The 24,151-nt window shown below is 40.9% G+C and overlaps 1 protein-coding gene and 1 long non-coding RNA gene across 3 annotated transcripts; both read left to right on the forward strand.

The window, feature by feature from the left end:
- The first annotated feature begins 297 nt into the window (after positions 1-297).
- Positions 298-1,594, forward strand: LOC132899717 (uncharacterized). Its single transcript, XR_009656703.1, has 2 exons — positions 298-512; positions 866-1,594. It is a non-coding gene; the product is annotated as an uncharacterized LOC132899717 (long non-coding RNA).
- A 2,663-nt stretch (positions 1,595-4,257) lies between these two features.
- Positions 4,258-24,118, forward strand: LOC132899761 (E3 ubiquitin-protein ligase TRIM39-like). Of its 2 annotated transcripts, none has more exons than XM_060941910.1 (8): positions 4,258-4,500; positions 6,463-6,552; positions 8,944-9,500; positions 9,662-9,757; positions 9,878-10,111; positions 10,208-10,358; positions 10,495-10,530; positions 23,412-24,118. In XM_060941910.1, the coding sequence occupies exons 1-8, from the start codon at positions 4,467-4,469 to the stop codon at positions 23,957-23,959; spliced, it is 1,746 nt and encodes a 581-aa protein (XP_060797893.1). In that variant the 5' UTR covers positions 4,258-4,466; the 3' UTR covers positions 23,960-24,118. The 2 variants fall into 2 exon arrangements, with proteins under 2 accessions (XP_060797893.1, XP_060797921.1); XM_060941938.1 differs by having other exon boundaries at positions 4,478-4,666.
- Positions 24,119-24,151: the final 33 nt, after the last annotated feature.

Below are 24,151 nucleotides of genomic sequence, written 5' to 3' on the forward strand. Positions count from 1 at the left end.
CATCTAGTGATAAAAGGAAAGGACCTGTCATTACATGGACTTGTGTGATTAATAGAAGCAATGGAACATTTTTATATCAATATTTTTTCCCTTTTTTATGAATACAAACAGAACTTATAGGCTGCAATATAGGTGTATTAAAGAACTACCCCTACTAGAGAACAAGAATAGTGGAAAATTGCTCTCAGTCTAGTTAGATAAGTGATCAGTTTCTAGTGTATAACCTGGAATATCTACAGTATTAGTCTGCGGTTAGATTTGGAAAATTCTAAAACAAATTCATTCATATCCAAATTCTTTGTTATTTGTTTTTCATGTGCCAGAATGACTAAATGTGTCTTCCTTGAATGCAGCATTGTTCTTCGGAGAGGTGTGAGAATGCGAGTCAGAGTAGAAAAAGAGCTTTCACATGCAGCTGATGACACACCAATGATGAGTGCGGTGACATACAGTTTATGCAGCATGGGGAAGGCCTCCTTGTACTGCTGGATGCATTTGCACACTTCAGAGAGGTTAGCATCTGTGCTTAGATTATTGACTAACAGTGTTTTTGCCACAGCAGTTACATTTTGTAAGCCCACATCATTAAGTTCCTGGCCTGCAAGCACTTGAAGTGGCTGTAGGAGAGAGGGGTCAAGAAAAGACACAGATTTGGGCAGGAGGAACGATGTCGCCTTCATTAAGTCAACATTTTTTTGACAGAACCTTGTCTCCATTTCCACAATAGCTCTGTCAAGAATGTTGTACATAGCCCTTTTAAATGCCTGATTAGGAGCACTTGCTAGGTTGTTGGAGTCACCATGCCCTATACTTGACAAAATAATGCTACCATCAAGCTGGGAGTTAACTGTCCGTCTCCTTTTAGGTGGATTAGGAGTGCTTCCACAGTGAGAGAAATGCTCCTCCCAGAAGGAGTCGCAACGTAACTCCTTCAGTATACTCAGTGAGGCTGCCACCACCTCTCCTGCAGTGCATAAATCTACTGTTTGTGACTGGAGAATTGAATTGGCTGGCTTCAGCGCACCAAGCACACGAAGGAGAAATCTACCAGTGTCAAAGAAGTTCAGGCAGTTCAGCTGGGTCAGAAGACCACACGCTTCTGTACAGAGGTCAAGGAGCAGTGTTATCGTCTGCTACCTCAGACAGAAGCTGCCTGATGGCATCCTCATTGTCAACAATTGATTTTGTGACATCATGATGACTGGTCCATCGGATTTCAAGGAGTCTTTTCAGTGTGGGGGTGTCATATCTATGTACAACATAATGTCTGTGACAAAATGTGTTCATTGCACCAGACCAGTCAAAGAACTTCTTTGCTAGAGGCTCAGACTGCATTGCATGTACCACTGCCAGATGTAGTTGGTGATTGTAACAGTGGACATAAGGGATGTCTTTGCCAACTTTGCTCTGTAGCAAGGCCTGGACACCACCCCTCACTCCTGACATAACAGAAGCACCATCATAGCATTGGGAGACCAAATTATTTGCACTGTAACCCAGATCAGACAAATGTGAAAGGATTTGATTGCACATATATTCAGCATTAAGCTGGTCCAATTCAACTAAGCCAATTAAATGTTCCTCTGGAATGGAATTCCGGACAAATCGAATTATTATTGACAGGTTCTCAATGTTACAGCGGTCCCTGGTGCCATCACACTTGATGCTCATGCCAGGGGTGTCAGCCTCATCATATTTCCTTTTGATTTCTTTTAGAACCATTTTTGCCAGAGTTTCAATTATCTCGTTTTGGATGGTGTTAGATGTGTATTTAGCATTTTCGGGGATGCATTTTGCGATATCCTTCAGTTTTTGATCTTTGAGGAGTGTATACTCGAACAGCCGGATTAAAAGCCCTTCCTCATTCTCAGCCCCGTGAGTGTGCCCCCGAAAAGCCAGTTCATTTACTGCGAGGAATTGTATGACTTCACCTACACTTTTCACATAGTATCTGTTCTTTTCAATCTGAGTTTGACCGAGAAGGTGAACGATACTTTCTCCTGTCTCTCCACGGCGTTGACACTCCTGCCAGGCGGACATCGCCATCGCCCTAATGTGCACAAGGCTGGAAGCGTGCTTGTTAAAGCCACCGTCTTTTTCCAGAGCCTTTTTCCAATTAGTGTACCCACGTTTGGTGAATATGTTGTCCGAATTTAAACTAAATTTGCGACAGGCAAAGCAAAAGCTGGCATCTTGCAAGACTGAATATTCCAACCATGGCCGTGACTGAAACCAGCCTGCACTAAATGACCGGTAGGTTTGGCCAAAAAGGCGTTTTGGATAAATTTTTAGAATGGGCTGAGATGGGTTATCCGTGTTTAAATCAAGGGGAACAGAAGACTGTATGCCTGTAACATTTGTGCAGAGCAATGCATCTTTATCGGTAATATCTGTTGTAGCAGAGGTGCTAGCATCAACGGGAACAGAGACATGTACGATGTTAGCATCCACCGACAAAGATGCAGCGCTTAGCACGGTGTTGAGGCAACTTTGGATGAGGGCAGAGGTGCTGGGCTGAGAAACGTCCTCAGTATTGGAGGAAGTGCTGGGCACGGGGGGGTGAGGGTGTCTGCTTTTTAATGAGAAACCTATGCATGACTATCAGAAGGGAAAGTAAGCAATGTATTACTGTTAACTATTAACTCGGAATCTACAGTACTGCCGTACACACTGACTTTGCTACTACCGCATGTGCGTAGAGCGAGCACGCACGCAGCTTTTTTATATATAGGGTGGGCAGGGCACCCCCCCTTCCCTTTCGAAATGGCCAATGAGAAAGCAGTAGAGTGCAAAATGGATTTAAAGGAGAACACAAGACGCCACCTCCGAGCAAAATCGCGCATATTGTGATGATATTCACAGGCGTTTTTTATAGGATGGGCAACCAATTTATCAGGGTGGGCAAGGCTTATCTCAGGGTGGGCACTGCCCACCCCTGCCCCCACGTAGACACGCCCCCGGGGGGACGGAACGAGGTGAATTTAAATCTGGGTGGGACGAATCCCGTCCCACCCTCTATCTGCGCCCGTGGGTAAGTATATAAACAAAGAGGTAGGCATATAAGTATTTATAATAACTAACTAAAAATCTTTTTCTTTTACAGGTTGCCAGCAACTCAAAGCAAATTTCTATCAATCTCAAATATGACTCCAACAGACGTTATCCTGTCAAGTGTAATCTAATAAAATATAAGAAAGATATCGACACACAATGCTCTTTCTGTGGTAATGCTGAAGAAACAATATCCCACTTATTTTGGGATTGTACATACGATCATATTTTCTGGGTTGATTTAAATAACTTCATAAATACTAAAATTGACCATTCTTTCAAAATTAAAATTCAATATGTTTTATTTGGTCTTATGAAATCTGAGAAAATAACCATAGACAAAATGAATGTTATCAACCTTCTTTTAATGCTAGCCAAGTTTCATATTCATTGTACAAAATTTCTAAATCAAAGACCAGATGTTATTGTTTTCAAGGCTGTATGTTCATCATAAGGGGCGGCACGGTGGTGTAGTGGTTAGCGCTGTCGCCTCACAGCAAGAAGGTCCGGGTTCGAGCCCCGTGGCCGGCGAGGGCCTTTCTGTGTGGAGTTTGCATGTTCTCCCCGTGTCCGCGTGGGTTTCCTCTGGGTGCTCCGGTTTCCCCCACAGTCCAAAGACATGCAGGTTAGGTTAACTGGTGACTCTAAATTGACCATAGGTATGAAATGTGAGTGTGAATGGTATGCGTCAGCCCTGTGATGACCTGGAGACTTGTCCTGGGTGTACCCCGCCTCTCACCCATAGTCAGCGGGGATAGGCTCCAGCTTGCCTGTGACCCTGTAGAACAGGATAAGCGGTTACAGATAATGGATGGATGATAATCCATCTGTACTGAAACTTCAAAGTGAAGATTCTCTTTGGGTTTTTTTCAAGTACAGATATAAAATAAGCTTTAAAAAAAAACACAGATACATAACTGACATAATCACACATTTCATTCAGTTGTATGATTGTGGAACTTCATTACAATTCAAATATTAATAAAGATCATTTACTGTTCACACTAATATTAAAATGATCAATGACATTTGTTAAAAGCAGCTGATGTCTGTGTGGATAAAACTGAACAAACATGAGTTTCTCCTTTCAACAAAAATACAAACATTATTCTTGTTTTATTTAGAACTAAAAATGTTCCTTAAAAATACAGCATGACCAAAACAAGTGTGAATCAGGAATAAAATAATTGCAGCATGTGATCATGAATGAATGAAGTCTCCATTTGGGCCAAATGCTGCCATCTGCTGGGACAAAGATGAAATGACGAGGCCCACGGTCTTCTCCGATAATCACGATAATCTGCAGGAGAAATAAACCACATTATTGTTATTTCATGTGCAGTTTGAATGACTGTACAAATCCACATGAGCAGAGGTGAAGTCAGGGAGGCGGAGACAAACTGCACTGTGATCATATGAGGAACCGCCCCTTTATCAACCCCTACAAAGGTAACAAGGAAGGGATTAAAGTCAAAGTGAAAGCAGTTACAGCTCACATCGAGAAGAAACCCTTATTTTCACATTAATTTCTGAAATGAACTGCAGGATTTTCACCGACTCTGAAATATAAACACAGACAATTCTCACTCCCTGAAAAGAGGCGAGTAAAATAAAGGTATGTTCTTCAGTGAATGTTTTATAGTTCAGAGGTTGTCAGTGTGTGATTTATCAGGATAAACTGCACATGTTAACAATGTCAGACAGAGACAGAGTCTCTAACACACTGCTGAAACACTGACACTGAAATACAAGCTGATAAGTGTTTTGAGTTTAGTTTAAAAGCTGTCTTTCATGATCAGTGATCAACCGAGACAACAAAGCTGAAAAACAGGTTTAAAGTTTGCCGTGTTTTATTAACTGCTCAAAACTAAACTGATTCCAGCATGAACACTGAAATACAAGTTAAAATACAATTATATTTTATACTGTGTGTGTGTGTGTGTGTGTTGGAAGTCCAGAGGTGATCACTGGGTGAAACACAGGCCCGGCGCCATGGGGGGGGCGAAAGGGGGCGTCGCCCCCTCGTGGCTACAGCCCCGCCCCCTCAACGGAGACTCAAATCACTTAATTGTTTTCTTATGAAAATATAATGTATTATAGACGTATTAATAATTTGCATTTTCAAATACGAAATATTAAGTGGTTGCGCATTGCACAAAAATACATTTCACATAAATCACTACTAAAACTGGCACGGTAGGACAAATCTGATTGGTTGTTATGATTCTTACGTTGCAATCGTAGAATTCAACTGTATTAAGGTAGGATTATTTCAAAAAGCCTGAATTTAATATTAACCCTGTTTTAGACATATGTATCAATCCTAACTACTGGGGACTAGTTATTGTGGGTGTGTGTGTTAAATGCTGACACAGCCGCGCACACACAGACCTGTGATAAGGACAAGGGGCGGGGTCGTGCGGGCGGGGGTTTTACATGTAGTCTACACTTAAAAGTGCACTGTCTCTGCAATATCCTGTAATATGCAGTCAGTTTACGGGAGTAGTCTTTCCCCTTCCGAATTAAACGAATTCAATCTCAACATTGTGAATCCATTTTCTTTCTTTGTAGGCTAAGTTTATCTCCGTTTATGTTGGTGTATGTGTTCATATATGGTCCGCTTTGTGCGCAAATAGCGTAAGAATATGTGTCGTTGACGTCACCCCCCATGCAGCGGGGGTGAAAATTCATCACTTCAGAGTGTTTAGTCCCCTACACGCCTAAACTGGGATCGCGGATTAAGTGGTTAGCGTTACTTGCATTGACGTTTTGTTTTCATGCCGCGGAGCTATTTGTATGTATTTTAAATTTAAAGGACTTGCCTGTAGGTTTGTGTGTGTTGTTTTATGTTTGGCATCTTTCCGGTTGTACCGCGTGTCTGTGAGAAAATCGGAGGGGAGGGGTAACAGGTGGGCACGGGGGTTGATAAAGCGCAACTGCCCTGGTAATATGTCACATGATTTTCCCGGACTAAAGCAACCTTCGGGGCCGTGGTTTTGTGGTTGGCGCAGTTAATTGTTTGAAACACGTTGTCAGACCGCCATCACTACTACACACTATATGAAAAATATTTGCCCCCTTGCGATTTCTAATTGCCCCCTTAGTAAACTGTTCCTGGCGCCGGGCCTGGTGAAACATAAACACTTACAGAAACAGATCAGTCAGTGAGAAACTGTGAATGATCCAGTTCCTGAGCTGAGGGCTGTGAGAATGATCAGTGAAATCCTGTGTTTATTACAATCTAATGAAGATGAGAATGTTTACGTGTGTTTTATATCACAGTCTAAATGCTTCCAGTGTCATTGCTGAGATTTAACACTGCAGACAGGCCTGTGGAGTCAAACAGGCTAATCAGTAACACCTCATACTGTTACATGTGTGAACTGAATGATGTGATTTCTGACTGAAAAGGTTCAAAACACAGGAGGAAGAAAATGGCTGAATCTTCATCACCAGCAAAAGACAGAAGAAGGAGAAGCAGGGAAGAACCACATTCATTATGTAAGTTAAACAGCTCATACATGATTGTTTATGTTAAAAATTGTTATGCAGCAGGAAGTTACTGTTTCTATAGTAACAACTAATTCACAGGGACTTGTACTGCATGGTGGATGAGCTACATCATTTAATGAAGGACTTGTGAAATTTTGGCTGAAATGAAGGGTTATAGAAATGAGCTCAGTGAATGGTTTCATTGTTTTTCTGGTGACTTTGTGCCACTTTTCATCTCACACTTGTGTTATAATGCAGGAACATCTTAGAAAGCCAGTTATTGATGCTGTAGATTGACATTGTGTATCTGTGGAGGATGTTTTAGATTTTATTAGCTGAATAGTTAATTATATAAAGATATAATTCAATAATTAGATCCATAGTTAAATTTGTCAGAAAATAAACTGTCCTGGAGGAGGATTGTAACGCGAGACAAATCGTGGTCAGGAAACGGGCAACAGTCCAAGAACCAGGAATCAGAAAAACACAGGCGATAGAAACACAAGGGCGGAACGGGGGAAAGCGGAAGGCAGAAAGGGTCAGACACAGGACTACACTCAGAATAATAGCGCTCAGTAGTCTGACGGAATGCAGAGGCGATACTGTGAGAGGAACAAAACAAGCAAAGGAGCATCAATACTAACAGAGACCGAAAGGAACAGGTGATGGTGATTAGAACTCGGGGGAGCCGCTCCGGGGAAGTGGCTCCGGATTGGCTGACGGAGAGCACGTGGTAGTAACTGGGGCGAGGGGGATTGTGGGAAGTGGAGTCCTGAGTGCTGGGTGAGCCCGGAAGCGCGACACTTTCACAGTAAAGAGAAAAGATCGCTGTGATTAAATCTCATGTTTGTCAGTAATTTAGGCACAACTGAATATACATGAAACTAAATTAAAGTATATGACTGTGGAATGTAATTGTTAATCAGAATCAGCACAAATACTCAGGATAAAATGGCTGTGATCAGGCTGCAATTTAATGGAACCTTACAACATTTTTAAAGCTAAAGATGTATAATGTGGCGGCACGGTGGTGTAGTGGTTAGCGCTGTCGCCTCACAGCAAGAAGGTCCTGGGTTCGAGCCCTGGGGCCGGCGAGGGCCTTTCTGTGTGGAGTTTGCATGTTCTCCCCATGTCCGCGTGGGTTTCCTCCGGGTGCTCCGGTTTCCCCCACAGTCCAAAGACATGCAGGTTAGGTTAACTGGTGACTCTAAATTGACCGTAGGTGTGAATGTGAGTGTGAATGGTTGTCTGTGTCTATGTGTCAGCTCTGTGATGACCTGGCGACTTGTCCAGGGTGTACCCCGCCTTTCGCCCGTAGTCAGCTGGGATAGGCTCCAGCTTGCCTGCGACCCTGTAGAAGGATAAAGCGGCTAGAGATAATGAGATGAGATGTATAATGTAAAACTCATCTCATCTCATTATCTCTAGCCGCTTTATCCTTCTACAGGGTCGCAGGCGAGCTGGAGCCTATCCCAGCTGACTACGGGCGAAAGGCGGGGTACACCCTGGACAAGTCGCCAGGTCATCACAGGGCTGACACATAGACACAGACAACCATTCACACTCACATTCACACCTACGGTCAATTTAGAGTCACCAGTTAACCTAACCTGCATGTCTTTGGACTGTGGGGGAAACCGGAGCACCCGGAGGAAACCCACGCGGACACGGGGAGAACATGCAAACTCCACACAGAAAGGCCCTCGCCGGCCCCGGGGCTCGAACCCAGGACCTTCTTGCTGTGAGGCGACAGCGCTAACCACTACACCACCGTGCCGCCTAATGTAAAACTATGTATGATAAAAAAAAAGATGAATACACAGTGAGGTACAAAAGTCTGAGACGACATTAAAAATCTGGGAAGGGACATGAACAAAGTTTGAATTTTTGCACATGTTCCACATTTAGAGTGACTACAGAATGAAAAAAGTGTGACTTTGTGAAAGAAAAGTGTTTTATTGTTGGAGTGTTGCGCTGATTCTGTATAAGAGGAATAAAGAACTCAAGCATGAACAGTTTTATGTAAAAATAATCAGCGCTGGGGTGATAACGACTGTCATTATTATTAACGCAGGAGCTTCTGGGTTTTATTTCTGATGTAAGATCTACAGTACACTTGTAAATACCCTTGACTGTAAAATTCATGAAAGGATTCCACAAAAATATTTTTCCACAAACATTAAAATGATGCCCCGACAAGTGCCTTTAGACGTCAATTGCGAGTTTAGAATGAAAAGCCTTTTTGGTATCAGTTCAGAAAAACGTGTAGAAATTCTGGTGTGTGATTTTCACACCTACACTACAGATGCAGTGGACTGAATAGAGACAAGGTTGAAACAAATTCCAGTATTTCTACACTATTTATAAACAATGTATAACATTATTTTCTCTCAACCCTAGTTTCTGGTGACTCCAGCAGTTTCCTGTCTGAAGAGCAGCTGCTGTGTTTGATCTGTCTGGATGTGTTCACTGATCCAGTCACCACTCCATGTGGACACAACTTCTGTAAGAGCTGCCTTACACAGTGCTGGGAGAAGAGTCAACACTGTCACTGTCCATTATGTAAAGAGAAATTCACCAAGAAACCTGAACTGAAGATTAATACAACACTGAGAGAGGTTGCAGATCTCTTCAAGAAGAAAAGTGGTTCTGACAAACCTCAGGTTCTTTGTGATGCCTGCACTGGAGAGAAGCTGAAGGCCCTGAAATCCTGTCTGGATTGTTCTGCAAGTTTGTGTAAAACTCATCTCGAGCTTCATAATTATGTACCCAAACTTAAGAAACACAAATTAATAAACCCTGTGGAGAACCTGGAGGACTACATATGTCAGAAACATGAGAGACCCCTAGAACTGTTCTGTAGAGATGATCAGACGTGTGTGTGTCAGTTCTGCACTGAAGGAGACCACAAGAATCACAACACTGTTCCTATAGAGAAGGAGAGCGGAGAGAGGAAGGTGAGAAACACTCATTAACATCAAATTTATACATTATTATAGATAACACAAATTAATTTATCCAGTGGTAGAGCAGACTGGAAATTTCTGAGATCAAATTCCAGGACAAAGGTACAAAAGTATTAAAAATATCAATTATTTGTCTTCTGCTCTGTCCTCAGACTCAGCTGGGGAAAACACAGACAGATGTGCAGCAGATGATTCAGGACCGACTGAAGAAGATCCAAGAGATCAAACACTCAGTCGAGCTCAGCAAAGTGTGTGGAAAATAGTTTATGTATTGTTTGCTTGAATCTGAAGAAATTAACGATCCGCAATAAAGATTAGTTCATTATTCAGTGTGATGTAAAGAAAGTGAAAATGTGTTGCTCCTTTAGAGAAGCACAGAGAAAGAGAAAGCAGACAGTGTTGAAGTCTTCACTGCTCTGATTCGCTCCATTGAGAGAAGTCAGGCTGAGCTGCTCGAGGTGATGGAGGAGAAGCAGAGAGCAGCAGAGAGGCAGGCTGAAGGACTCATTAAAGAGCTGGAGCAGGAAATCACTGTGCTAAAGAGGAGAGACACTGAGCTGGAGCAGCTCTCACACACTGAGGAGCATCTCCACCTCCTACAGGTCAGTGTTCCTCTCTCTGTTCACTGGCAATGCAGAACATCACAGAACAACACTCACCATGCTGAGGGATTTCTCCTCTCTCCTGCTCTACTGTAGATTTACTCCTCCGTGTGCAGCCCTCCACACACCAAGAACTGGACTGAGATCAGTATTAACACTGATCTGAGTGGGGACACTGTGAGGACAGCTCTGTATCAGCTTCAGCAGATTCTGAATGAGAAACTCGATGACAAGTTAAAGGAAGCAGGTGAGAAACTTTTATGAGATGGTGTTTTCTAGGCACAAGTCTATAATATTTGATCAATTTTCATTTTTTTTTAAAATTCAAGTCCTGCAATGAAACCATCTGAAATCTAATGAAAGTGATGTTTTGTTGTAATTAGTTTCCACAGAACTGAAGAGGATTCAGCAGTATGCAGGTACAGTGAGGTTTCTGTTTCCTCTCATATTAAAATGTACAGATCATCATTACACCACTGCATCATCAGACTTATTTTCATCTGTAGATCTCTCCAGCTAAAAGGAAGTCTTAAAGTGTCTCTCATTATCCTCCTCACTACACTGTAAAAACAAAATGTTGAGAAAACTCAAATTATCAAGGCATCATGATGCAATAGATTTTTGAATTGTCTCAACTTTTGACTACTGTCGTTGACTTTTACTAGTTTTCAAGTTTAGACAAGAGTTCTCACATAATTTTGATATTCTTGAGGCTAACCATGAAATTCTTGCTTCAATAACATGTATTTCTATCTTCAACAAATACAGAAATTCCTGATGAATAAACACACAATTCTTGATTCAGCGAGATAGAAATGTTGCTTTATAAATCGATAAAAATGCATGTTGCCGTAATAAATAAATTAATATTTAAAAAAAAAACAATGAAGAGTGCAAAGCATTAAGTTAACCGACACTGTTTATTCCTCTTGGTAAACAACGTGGTGAACAGGACATGCATACATAAAATAATTGCCTGTCCAAGTGTATCTTGAAGTTGTAAATGAGCACTAATCACAATGAACTAGACAAGTTTAAAATTGCACAAACATTGAAATTTTAGCAACAAACTTGAACAGGCAAAACACTGGTTCTGTGCCTCTTACAAATCTTGTAAAATGATTGTGACAAACGCATCCAAAAACATCTTGAATTTGGATTATGTCACACAACACATGCATTTTTCAAATGCGTTTAAAGGTCTTTGAATCAAAGAATTTAAGAATAAAAAAAATTATAAAGCTCCACCGCCTCTTGTTAACTGACATCCAACAATACCAAAAATGTATATTTCACAGGCAAACTGGAATTGCATGCTCAAAATAACTGTACATGCAAGATAGTGCATCCACCCAAGTTTTACTTGAGCACCAACAACAAACATGAACAGTGGAAACACGGTATATGCACCTCTTGTGAACTGGCAGCTGACATCTCCAAAAGTTTCATGAATCTTTGTTTCAGAGGCAGAGATCTGCATGCTTAAAATGACTAGCTCACAGCAATAGCTTTGTTTTGAGACCCCTTATGCTCTGTGAGCATCGAGAGCCAAGCTCAAAAAAAGATAGTCTGAAGTCAGGGGCGCTTTATCAACACCCGTGGCCCAGGGGGCTACTGGGTTTTTTGAGGCCCCTCATAGGCTACCGGTCAACCCTACCCTTACCGTTGGCCAGGAAAACACTCTTATTTTATTTGCAATACATATCAAGCATTTACAGTGTAAGCACGTAATTAGCCTAAAAGTCTACGATAGGTTATGTTTGGCTCAGCGTAGCTGCACAAGGCCCACGCTCACATCGCTCAACACATCCGACCACAGAGGGAGAGAAGAACGCGCGCATTATCATTACAGAGCCAGTTCTGATTATTACCATGGACAGGACAGTGTTACTGCGTAACTTTCACGCAGGGGCATGGCCAGAGATAACCACACAAGCGCGCGTGCGCTATAATGTAGACCTACACTCTAAAAAATAAAGGTGCTTCAGTGGTTCTTCAAATCTCTGGATGGTTCCATGGAGAGTCAAAACTCTGTGACGAACCATTACATTATGCGAAAGGTTCTTCACATTGGAAATGCTTCTTCAGAGCCTGGAATTTTCTTACCATTTGCTGGTCAATGCACATAGGCTATGTTTACACAAATCTGTCTTCACTGCTCAAACAAATGGTTTAAATGGTTCTTTAAAGAACTGTTGCATGAACGGTTCTTTGAAGCCCTGAAAAAGGTTCTTCTATGGCATCGCCCTGAAGAACCGGTACTGGCCCCATTATTTTTTAGAGTGTACTCTATGTGTTGTAAACATAAAAACACACACACCTACAGACAAGTCCTTTTAAAAAATAAAATACATAAAAATAGCCCGGCGGCATGAAAACAAACATTCACTGCAAGTCAAGGTACTTGGCTCGGTGGCCACATGAAACGTAAACACCATGGACAGCGGCCAAACTCATAACTCTACAGACCGAAATACACGAAACCAAGTCCTACTAAGTAGCTGATATTCTGAACAGATTGGTGATCCTTACCTTAAAAAAGTCTGTGACTTTAGGCAACGATTCTATCATTACCTGCATCTCTCTTTTTTTCCCTTTTATGCGCCCCGCTAACATGTGAACGCTTCATCTTTCAAAGCCTCTAAATTTGTGTCTCTGCAGTCTTTGGCGCGCTTTCGTGTGTGACGTTACATTTTGTTACATTTTATTCTGGTACAGTTGTGGGTGTTCGTTTCGCGAACCACATCCACCATGTCTCTTACAGCAGGCTACTGTGCGCTCATTTATTTCTAACCTTATTTCTATCCGTACATTAATGTAGGCCCACGATTCCGACAGTTTATTATTAATATTACAAGGCCCCTTTATGAGGCCCCTGATTGGCTGTGGCCCAGGGGCTTGAGCCCCCTGAAGCCCCCCCCTTAAAGCGCCGGTGTCTGAAGTGCTTCAAAGGTATACCTCATCTCCTTTGGATAATCAATGTTCATGGCATACAGAAGGCCAAAGAGGTATGCAAAGGCAGTACTGAGGTCTGGTAGGTCATGGAGCACAATGGCCCCTTCCAACACAATAGCCATGTCTCGCACATTTGGTGAAATGGCAGCATCATTGTCTTCGAGGACAGTGAGGATGGCAACAGACACACCTCTGAGCACTCGTTCTTCAGGGTCAGTGTCCTGAAGAGAAGTAACAAACATGATTGAGTGTGAAAGAAAAGGGTCATTCCATGCCAAATCAATAAATATCTGACAAATTTATGCTCGGCCATCTCAGATTTCAATGAAATTTGGAGGGCTCAGAGATACTGTACTATTAAAAGAAGTTAATCCCCAAAATTTGAGCTTCCTATCTCCAACGGTTTCAGAGATACAGGCATTTGAATTTTTCAATTTTTTTGCATTTTGCTCAAAACATACATATTTCAAAGTGCAATATAATCTTTATTATGCAAGATAGAAACCTAAAATTTTGCACAGAGAGACTCAATGTCTTGTACTACAAGCTTCAACTTAGAATTTCAATGGTCATTGTATATTACATGGTGATTTTAACAAGGAAGTTAAAAAGACAAATTTGCATTTTTTGCATTTTTAACTCATTCTGGAAGCTTGCCTGTGGCAGTAATGCTTAAACTAAGAATGTTATTCAAATCTACACAGAAATATCTACCAATTTCAGTTTTACCAAGTCTCCACTATTCCTAGTTTGTCTGTAATAGGGTTTTGAAATTCGCCAATTTCTAAAACATGCCATTTTCAGTAGCAAGAAATCCAATGTGGGATAGCAGTTAGGAACTTGTAAATTTTTTTCAGTAATCCCCAAGACCCATATTTTATATTTCCAAATTGTTGTTCTGTGTCTCTCAAGTATTTTTAAACTACAGGGGTTTAAAAAATCCATTTTCACTAAATTCGAATTTTTGATATATTTTCATATAACTGATATTTGAGGGGGGGGCGGCACGGTGGTGTAGTGGTTAGCGCTGTCGCCTCACAGCAAGAAGGTCCGGGTTCGAGCCCCGTGGCTGGCGAGGGCTTTTCTGTGCGGAGTTTGCATGTTCTCCCCGTGTCCGCGTGGGTTTCCTCCGGGTGCTCCGGTTTCCCCCACAGTCCAAAGACATGCAGGTTAGGTTAACTGGTGACTCTAAATTGACTGTAGGTGTGAATGTGAGTGTGAATGATTGTCTGTGTCTATGTGTCAGCCCTGTGATGACCTGGCAACTTATCCAGGGTGTACCCCGCCTTTCGCCCATAGTCAACTGGGATAGGCTCCAGCTTGCCTGCAACCCTGTAGAAGGATAAAGCGGCTAGAGATAATGAGATGAGATGAGATGATATTTGAGGGTTAATGAATGCTTCAATAAGGCTCAAGTAGGTTAGGAGACGTGTTCCTTCCTCAATTTTAAATAAAATTTCAATTAATGCTCAGTATTAATTATTTGTAAATTGATTTTAATCTAAGACTGTGTAACATTAGCAATCAATGACCAGCTATTGTGTACCAGTCAACAGCCAGCCTTATCAATATCAACACAGCACAATAGGTGACCTTTGATACCAGAACAGGTGGCTCATATCTTATAGTTTTAGAGTCTGTAAACTGCATACTTGTTCAGATAACATTATATTGCTTGGATTATATTAAATACATTGTAATACAGAGCACTGAGAAAATTTACCAATGTTATTAACTGAATGTGTTTCTTTGCAAGGATTGGATATTTTGAATAGTTGACTAGGGAATTTAATTGTAGTTGCTTTCAATTTGAGATCAGTATAAATGAGTTTGTTCTTAGACATCTAGAAATGGCTGAACTTCCTCCCTGTTCTATAGGAATTGGACTAAAGAAAGATTCTGACTGCCATAAACTAACATACAACAGAAATTGTAAGTTAAATATACTCTCTCAGTATAGTTTGGAGCAAATTTCATTAATTAATAAAATTTCATTTTAGAATGTAAAGTTTCTTCTACTCGTTGCAGCTTTGCTTTGCCATATGCAGCTTTCTGTTTGTGGCTATACTTGGCAATTTTCAGTGGAGAGCAACCAATTGACACAAGGCTTTTGTCAAGTGATTCAGCTACCTCACCAGTGTATGTTGGATCCACATCTACACACATGCTCTCTTGTTCTGATTCTGTAGAACCTGCTGAATCTGCTTGGTTCTTTCACTCTCTGTGAACATTTAGAACACAATTTTTGTCCAGGTTTAATATTTTTATTTATCAGTTTTGAAAGTGAATCTGCTGTTTCAGGAAGAATTGAACGTAATTCTGTTTTAACTTTTTTCTTGTGCCTTTCATATGGATCACAACAACTTTTCTGTAGCTCTTCATATTTCATCAGAAACAGTTTCTCATGATGCAGACATACTGTGTCTGTGCTTGAAATGTTCTCAAGTTCAGTTCTCTGTTTAATTAATGAAATTTGCTCCAAACTATACTGATCTCAAATTGAAAGCAACTACAATTAAATTCCCTAGTCAACTATTCAAAATATCCAATCCTTGCAAAGAAACACATTCAGTTAATAACATTGGTAAATTTTCTCAGTGCTCTGTATTACAATGTATTTAATATAATCCAAGCAATATAATGTTATCTGAACAAGTATACAGACTCAAACTATAAGCTATGAGCCACCTGTTCTGGTATCAAAGGTCACCTATTGTGCTGTGTTGATATTGATAAGGCTGGCTGTTGACTGGTACACAATAGCTGGTCATTGATTGAACACAGCAAGTGCTCAAGGTTTGGCAGTTGAAAAGCATGACAGGTTATTTTCCCTCAACTTATGAAAGCTTTTAGCTTCAGGCACATCACTTACCTGTTCATCAAGGTTATCAAGGAAGTGTTCCATCTTCTGACCAAAGCCTGCCTTCCCTAGCCCGGTACAGTCTAAGCAGGCGAGGCACATATTTGTCAAGGGATGTAGTGAAAGTCCCCAGGAGGTCTTTGCTGGTGATTCGATTAAATTCTTCAGATATATGAACACAAACAATAAAATAATATAATTGGACATGAATGATTCTGTTAGGGTTTTTCTTCTTAACAGAAAATTCCTAGGGAGCTACAATACAATTACTCTATAAAAATGTATATCATTTAGTTCTGGCAAAAAAGTTTCATTAAGTTTCACTGGCATCTGTAAAGACAAATCCTAAGGACTAACAATTAATCTGACTATGACACATTAATTGTTTTCAATTTAAAAGTTGAATTAGGGGACATACTCCTTGGGAGGACAAATTCTTTTATGAATTGTAGGGCTGATAGTGTAGTGCAGTGTTTCCCAACCTTTCTTGAGCCACGGCACAGATTTTACATTTGAAAAATCCCACGGCACACCACCAAACAAAAATATCACAAAAGTGTGTGTGTGTGTGTGTGTATATATATATATATATATATATATATATATATATATATATATATATATAAAAAGCCAAAGCCAATGGGGGGGATACCCCCCCCAAAGAAAATTTTGAAAAATAAGGCCTTACAAACCACTTTTCCTGCAATCTGAGCTGTAGTAGATATAAAATATCTGTTGTCTTTTTTATATATTTACATGAAAATGTGTATCAAATCAATAGGAGTCGTGTTTGAATTCAAAATAAAATCACATTCTACATTCAAGGGTATGGTTATAATTTATGATCAACAAAAATGACAAACTAAATTCACATTAAACTTAAGTTCTATTAATTATCAAAATGTTCATATATTAAATAAAATTTCTTAGGGTGACTGACCTTTTCTCCCCATGTCCTCATTAGCTGCATATGATTTCTTCAAGAAGTCTTTTGAAATATTTAAGTTTTCAAAACTGTCAGCATTAATTCAGATTTACTTACTATCATATACATACCGTATTCAATGTATTAAATCAAACGAATGCTAAGTTTATGGGATAATGTATATGTACACTTTTACAATTATTTATAGTTCAGTCACTTCTCATTTTCATTTGATCATTTTGACTTCTTCAGCTTTTTGGCCAAAGACAAAAGCTTGTCGTCCTCTCTTTTGTAAGAACTGTTATGATTGGCTATCATGCTCTTGCCATCGATGTTTTGGCCAATTACATTGTAGATAACACGTATTCTACCACGAGATTTAGCGAGACTAAAGATAGCGAAAATGTAAACATTTAACATCGTTGTAGGAATGAATAACGCTTGAGTATCACGAAGGAACATACCCCAACCCCCCTCAATAAATGGAAAAAAAAAATCTCAACGTATTTGGCATAATATAAAAAGGTTGATTTTTACTCAGAAAAAGCGGAAATCCGCCGAAAAGCGGAAAACTCTCATCCCTGCTATCGCTATCACCGCTGTCACACCTGAAGCATTACTAATTCTCTTGTTTAAATGGCAACAGGTAGATACACCGGTTAATTAGCTACCTGCTGCCATCTATTGGAAGAGTATTTAATTGTTCTGCTGGTCACTATACGTCGCTGGCATAGACGAACGAAGAGAAATTATTTGCAGTAAATAAACAATTTTCGGAACAATTAAGTGAAATTGGATAATGTCCCACGGTACACCTGATGATCTCTCACGACACACTAATGTGCCGTGGCACAGTGGTTGGGAAACACTGGTGTAGTGAGTTGGAGTGTGTGGAGTGGCCTGTAGTGGAGTGGTAGGGCGGAGTATAGTATAGCTTGCCAATATAGCTTATAACAGATCGCGCATTTCGTCAGTTATAGTCAATGTGGTAAAATTAGACCTAACCAATTACACACACACTGCATTGAGCATTTGAATCATAAAGTTACGAAATAAATGAGCACAATCTTACCTCCTCAAAGGAAAACAGTGCAGGCCATCTCTCCTGGACCTCGGATACCATAGGCTGCCCCTCTACTACCTCTCTCCGCCTAAGGGAAAACTTCAGCTCCATCTTGTGCTGCATCATTGTCAGGCTCTTTTTCTTCTTCATTTCATCAACCAGGGCAACTCTCTTCTTCAAGAGTAGAATCATCATGGTGTTGTGGATAATCTGGAACATGGTTGACCTCTCCATGTTTGGGCTTTTTCAGGGTGAACAGGCGGTCATCCTCATCTCCACCTTTTCTTTTCCTGTTCACATCCACCTCAGGCCATCCTTTAAAAAAAATCCGTTTCCTGTCCTGTGGGCAAAAAAAATTTCAGTCGGGAGGGTGGGATTTTTTTATTTTATTTTTTTTAATTATATATGGATGGATAAGAAATCGCAATGCTGTGTTTGCTTTTTCTTTCAGTACTTTTTTTATTACAAAAGCAGACACATTTAATAAAATATGACAGTTAAATCAACTGAAACTTGTACAAAAACTTTAAGCTAGCATTTTAAATGCTGACTGCAACATTTACAAAACTTTTACAAAGGTACTTAAAATGTCCGACACACGGACTTTTTGTAGTTCTAAATCGACCGTTAGGCCTAGTTCGGATGAAATTACACTATTAAAATGATCACTGAATGATTTGTTTTTCTGAATCTTTACTATTTTGTTGTTCGCTAGAATACCATTTTGCAATTTCACACTTAAGCAAATGTTTGAAAACTCCGGATCTCCTTCCTTCGTACCATTTTTTTTTTGTGCCACACGGCGCATGCGCAGAGCTGATTCGACAGGGCTTTCCACAAGCGCCGGCTGCCGGCCACGCAATTAAGTCCAGCTGGCTACTCTAATTACTATTTTTGTAGCCCACAGGCTCTAAATATTAATTTTCGATTTTAATAAAATTAAATGTTTATCGAACGGACTGACAATAATGTCAAACTGAACCGTTGATCAAGGGAGAGTAACTCATCTGCGCCCCGACATGCGGAGGCAGTAGTGTGCTAAGTGGGCTAAGCCCCACTGTAGAGCGTTGTTGTTAATTCATAGCATGCTCAGCTGCGTGAATGTGTCATGCACTGAAAATAAGAGATTTACAAGCCAGGAACGCCTCATGATGCAATACGCAAGAAAAGAAAGAAGATTTACTGCCATTTTACTTTGTATTTGAGTAAAGTGAATAAATAAAGGGTCTGTGGAAAATACACTTAACCCTGGGAACTGCGTGCACAGGAGTTTTTGTGTTTACTCCCCCCCCGGCTACTTATTTGTCATGGCTGGCTAGTATGAGCCTTAGTGGAAAGCCCTGGGAATGCGTAAATGTCAAGTTCGATTTTAGATTTACGAACCCGAAAAAAATGTCGAAAAACCGGCGTTAAAAAGAAAAATTTTCACCCGCACATACGGCACTCACCCGGCCGGTGGACCGGAAACAGAACATTTTTTTAATAATGGCCTCATTGCAGCCTGTCTGGTGCAGCTTTGACCTGTAGTTTCCAAGCTTGTACTGGATACTTGTTTTCCATCCTTCGTAGCCTGTGATGCTACCTAGCTCCTTAAGAACCAGGGAAGAGGCAACTGATTGAAGTTCATCTTTGTCAGGGTAGCTTTTGATTTCAAAAATTGCCTGTGCAATTTTATCCAAAATGTCCATTTTAATGTCTCTTGTCACGTCAAGGCCCTTCTTTGACTTTTCGTACATCTCCTTACCCTTACGCAATTTCAACTCAACATCATATGAGAACTTAGAGATCGGGAACGGAGAGAGACGCTCAGCAACATGCCTTAAATTGTTCTGGATAGAGTCTGAGCTAGACCTGAAATGCTCAGAGTGAACACTGGCTGTATCAAGAGCGGAGACTGAACCAGTCGAATGGTCACTGGATTGGTTAAGTAGAGATGAATTACAGTCCTGCATAATATGCAGGACTGCACGCTCAGCTGGTAATTCAGACATTGTCAAGTTGCATAATGCACTGCCAAAATCTGGATCCTCAAACTGGAGTGAGAAATCACCTTCAAGTCCAAGTCTCTCTTTCAGTCCATCAATCAGTTCACTGACAGATTCTGGTACAGCAAGCTGTATTCGTCTGGCTTCTTTGGAGAAGACAACCACCTGAAGTAACAAAGTCTGAAAATAAGAGCGAAATAAAGAGCGGGAAATAGTCAGACTTGGTTCAAAAACATTTGACAAAATAAAGCCAAAGCCTTAGGTGATCACAACCCAGAGTGATGTCTTCAAATTGCTTTCTTAATCTGAGCAGCAGCCAAAGTATTAATTTTATAATAAAAGTAAAAGAACCTTGACATCTCAGTGATGCTAGTATAAGAAAATGTTTAATATTTTAACTTGATCATTTTAATCGCCGGCACGGTGGTGTAGTGGTTAGCGCTGTCGCCTCACAGCAAGAAGGTCCGTGTTCGAGCCCCGTGGCCGGCGAGGGCCTTTCTGTGCGGAGTTTGCATGTTCTCCCCGTGTCTGCGTGGGTTTCCTCCGGGTGCTCCGGTTTCCCCCATAGTCCAAAGACATGCAGGTTAGGTTAACTGATGACTCTAAATTGACCGTAGGTGTGAGTGTGAATGGTTGTCTGTGTCTATATGTGTCAGCCCTGTGATGACCTGGAGACTTATCCAGGGTGTACCCCGCCTTTCGCCCGTAGTCAGCTGGGATAGGCTCCAGCTTGCCTGCGACCCTGTAGAACAGGATAAAGCAGCTAGAGATAATGAGATGAGATAATTTTAATCAGTTTTCAAAAGAATACATTAGTTTAATCTCAAATAATCAAGCAATTGCAGATACATGTATATGTATGAAAATATAGATGTTCGTGTTTTATAACTGATATGGTTCAGCATGAACTGAGGATGAAACATTTTCCCCCACATGCATGGACAGTTAAATGCCTTAAATAAGACAGAATGTTCTGAGTAACTTAATAAATGGATTTCAGTTTAAGCACAATTATGAACAATGAAAACAATCCTACAAAATCTTAAAACTTGGACTATTTTTCTTCACATTTCACACATGAAAAGGTTAAATAAGATCTTTGTTGAATCGACCCTTTAGTTTAAACAGCTGGCACAAGGAAACATACCATTCTGTGTTGCTTTAATGGAGGATACTATCGATACTTTAGATCGATACTTTAGATCAGGGGTCATCAAACTACGGCCCGCGGGCCGACTCCGGCCCGCCACCCCCCTTTGAGCGGCCCCTCAGCCCCTCTGCCCCCCACCACTTGAACCAGCCCTATGAGGCAATCCCCAAAAGTGGTAATGGCCTATTTTTTTAAATTGCTTTTTGGCAAATAATAACATGTCTGCATCTTGTATTTTGTTGATTTTATCAATTAAAATTGATCATTATAAAATGAACTATTCATATTTTCCGAATTTTCGTCATATGCTCGCGATCAAGCAGTGACAGGCAGCGCATGCGCAGAGAACTGTCAGTGTTCAGGACAGCAAAATGGCTAGCGGTCAGCGAAAAGCTGACAGAGAGTGCAGAGTTTTTAAAGAACAGTGGACCACCGATTATTTTTTCGTTCAGTGTAAGGACTGTGCAGTTTGTCTTGTATGTAAAGAAAAGCATGTTGGTTTTCAAAGAATATAATCTGCTTCGTCACTGCGAAACCCGCCACAAAGAGTATGCTAGTTTGCGAGGGCAAACAAGAGAAGACAGGATTCAGAGGATGAAATGCGGACTGGCTGCACAACAGAATGTATTCCTTCGCCAAACCCAGATCAACCAGGCTGCTGTCCGAGCTAGCTATAAGGTAGCTTACCTACTAGCTACCCATGGAAAGCCATTTACTGATGGGGACTTTGTTAAAGTATGCATGCTTGCTGTGGCCGAGGAGGTGTGTCCCGACAAGAAGGATGCGCTCAACGCGGTGAGTCTCTCCGCACCTCCTATGACCAGGCAAACCGAAGATTTGGGGGACAACGTGTATGACCAGCTGAATGAGAAAGCGTCAGAATTCGAGTTTTTTGCTTTGGCCATGGATGAGAGCAATGACGTGCAGGACACAGCACAACTGCTGTGATCTATTGCTCATATTATTATAATTTCACTGTTTTTTTAAATGTATTTATTTTATAGGCCTATTTATTTGACCTTTATTAAGTGCTGCACACAATTATTATTAATATCAACAGGCCTACCCACAATTTATAATTTTTCACTCACCTTTGCCAGTGTCAATCACGTCAGCTAGGCAGATGTTTCTTACCTTGACAGCTTTGATGTTATTTTTATTAAAAAATAAATAAATAAATAAATAAATGGACTATCTGTGGTATTTTAAATTAAAACAAAGTGTGAAGACTCAATTACTACTTTTGCAAACCACTAGTAAAGATAAACAAATATGTGCCAGGAATCAAGTGGGGATAGAGTGGTGTGGGGATAGAGTGGTGTGGGGATAGAGTAGTGGGGATAGAGTAGTGGGGATGGCTGTGCCAGGCTAGTAATCTCTACTACACAATGAGGCCTGATGGTGGTCATATTTGTCTGGGTCATACAATTCTACGTTATATAGCTGACCCAACCCCAGCCCCCCATCATAGTCAAGAACGACAATGTGGCCCCCAGAAAAAAAAAGTTTGGTGACCCCTGCTTTAGATCGATCCGCCCACCGCTAGCGTTTTCATTCCTGCCGCAGCATCCATTCGGGAGGCACTGGGAAGACTGTGCTCTTCTCCTGGGCCCAAGTCTAACCAACTTCGAAGCCCCTTCACTTTAATCAGCGAGTTTCCCGCATGGCGCTATACACTGGCTTGGATCTGCAGAATTGTAACATTTCTGACTGACAAATCGCCCTGCGTTTGCGTTCACTGCGCGGCTACTGCTAACTGCAGAACCAGGTCACCCCTCCCCCTCCTCCCAGTGCTCATGGGCATCATTTCCTCCTCAAACAAAACTACACCATAATTCAATTACAATGCATTAAAAACACACGCAGTGCATTCCAACACATTAAAGTTAGCATAAAGTCGTGTTTGTGCAAGAATTCTTTTGAGGGTCACTAAGCTTGGAGCGCCGTCTGTAGCCTCGCTAGCAATGTTAGCTTTGGTGGTCAAACAAAATGAACCCATATTTCGTTTGAAACAGTAAACTGCGCTTCACTGTTAAATCCCTAGTCTAGTATAACAACACTTACCTGCTTAGCCAAACGTAAACGGTGGCAGTATTTTAAGAAACTCGCATCCACGGTGTCCCACAAGTTGAGTCGGAGTTCAAAATGTCCGACCAGCAAGTGACTCCCACAGCTCATGTGGCCACTACAGAGTTTCCATCAAGGGGCTAAACGGAACCTCTCTCTGCTCAGAAACCGGTGTTTACCTGTTATTAAAATGCGTGTTAAGATATGTAAATGCTACAAATGATCCTCACTACTGGATGATGATTTAATCTTTTTTACCTGCAAACTCACATCACATACTGTGTGTTTCTCTCAGTGGATGTGACTCTGGATCCTGATACAGCTCATCCCAAACTCATCCTGTCTGCTGATGGAAAACAAGTGACACATGGAGATGAGCGGCAGAAACTCACTGATACACCACAGAGGTTTAATTGTTATGTCTGTGTTCTGGGAAAGCAGAGTTTCTCCTCAGGGAGATTTTATTATGAGGTGCAGGTCAGAGGGAAAACTAAGTGGGATTTAGGAGTTGTGAGAGAGAACATTAACAGGAAGGGGTGGATTACATGGAAACCTCAGAATGGATTGTGGACTGTGGGACTGGGGAAGAAGAATCAGTATGAGGCTAATGCTGATCTCTGTGTTCCCCTCCCACTGAGAGAGAAGGTGGAGACGGTGGGGGTGTTTGTGGATTATGAGGAGGGTCTGGTCTCCTTTTATGATGTGAAGTCCAGATCTCATATCTACTCTTTCACTGGTCAGTCTTTCACTCAGAAACTCTATCCATTCTTCTGTCCTTCTTTAAATGAAGGAGGTAAAAATTCAGCCCCACTGATCATCTCTCCTGTATTAAAGACTGAATGAATTTTCAACTCACAAATATAATCATCTATTAAATGGTGAGAATAAACAGAAATATTTTACATTTTCTGGTTAATTTTCAAAAAACATTTTCCCCTTTAAAATGCTGTACAGTTTATTTTAATACCTGGGTTACTTTTTTGCAGAAACAAATAATTTTACTCCTACTGTCTGTTGTTAAACATTTTGATTGTG

Source organism: Neoarius graeffei, chromosome 1 (genome assembly GCF_027579695.1).
Source record: "Neoarius graeffei isolate fNeoGra1 chromosome 1, fNeoGra1.pri, whole genome shotgun sequence".
Taxonomy (NCBI): Eukaryota; Metazoa; Chordata; class Actinopteri; order Siluriformes; family Ariidae; genus Neoarius; species Neoarius graeffei.

Coding starts and splice junctions, on each gene's coding strand:
- LOC132899761 (XM_060941910.1), top strand. CDS start 4,467: ATGAGGAACCGCCCCTTTATCAACCCCTACAAAG. Junction 4,501..6,462: donor CTTTATCAACCCCTACAAAG/GTAACAAGGAAG, acceptor CTGACTGAAAAG/GTTCAAAACACAGGAGGAAG. Junction 10,112..10,207: donor AGCATCTCCACCTCCTACAG/GTCAGTGTTCCT, acceptor GCTCTACTGTAG/ATTTACTCCTCCGTGTGCAG.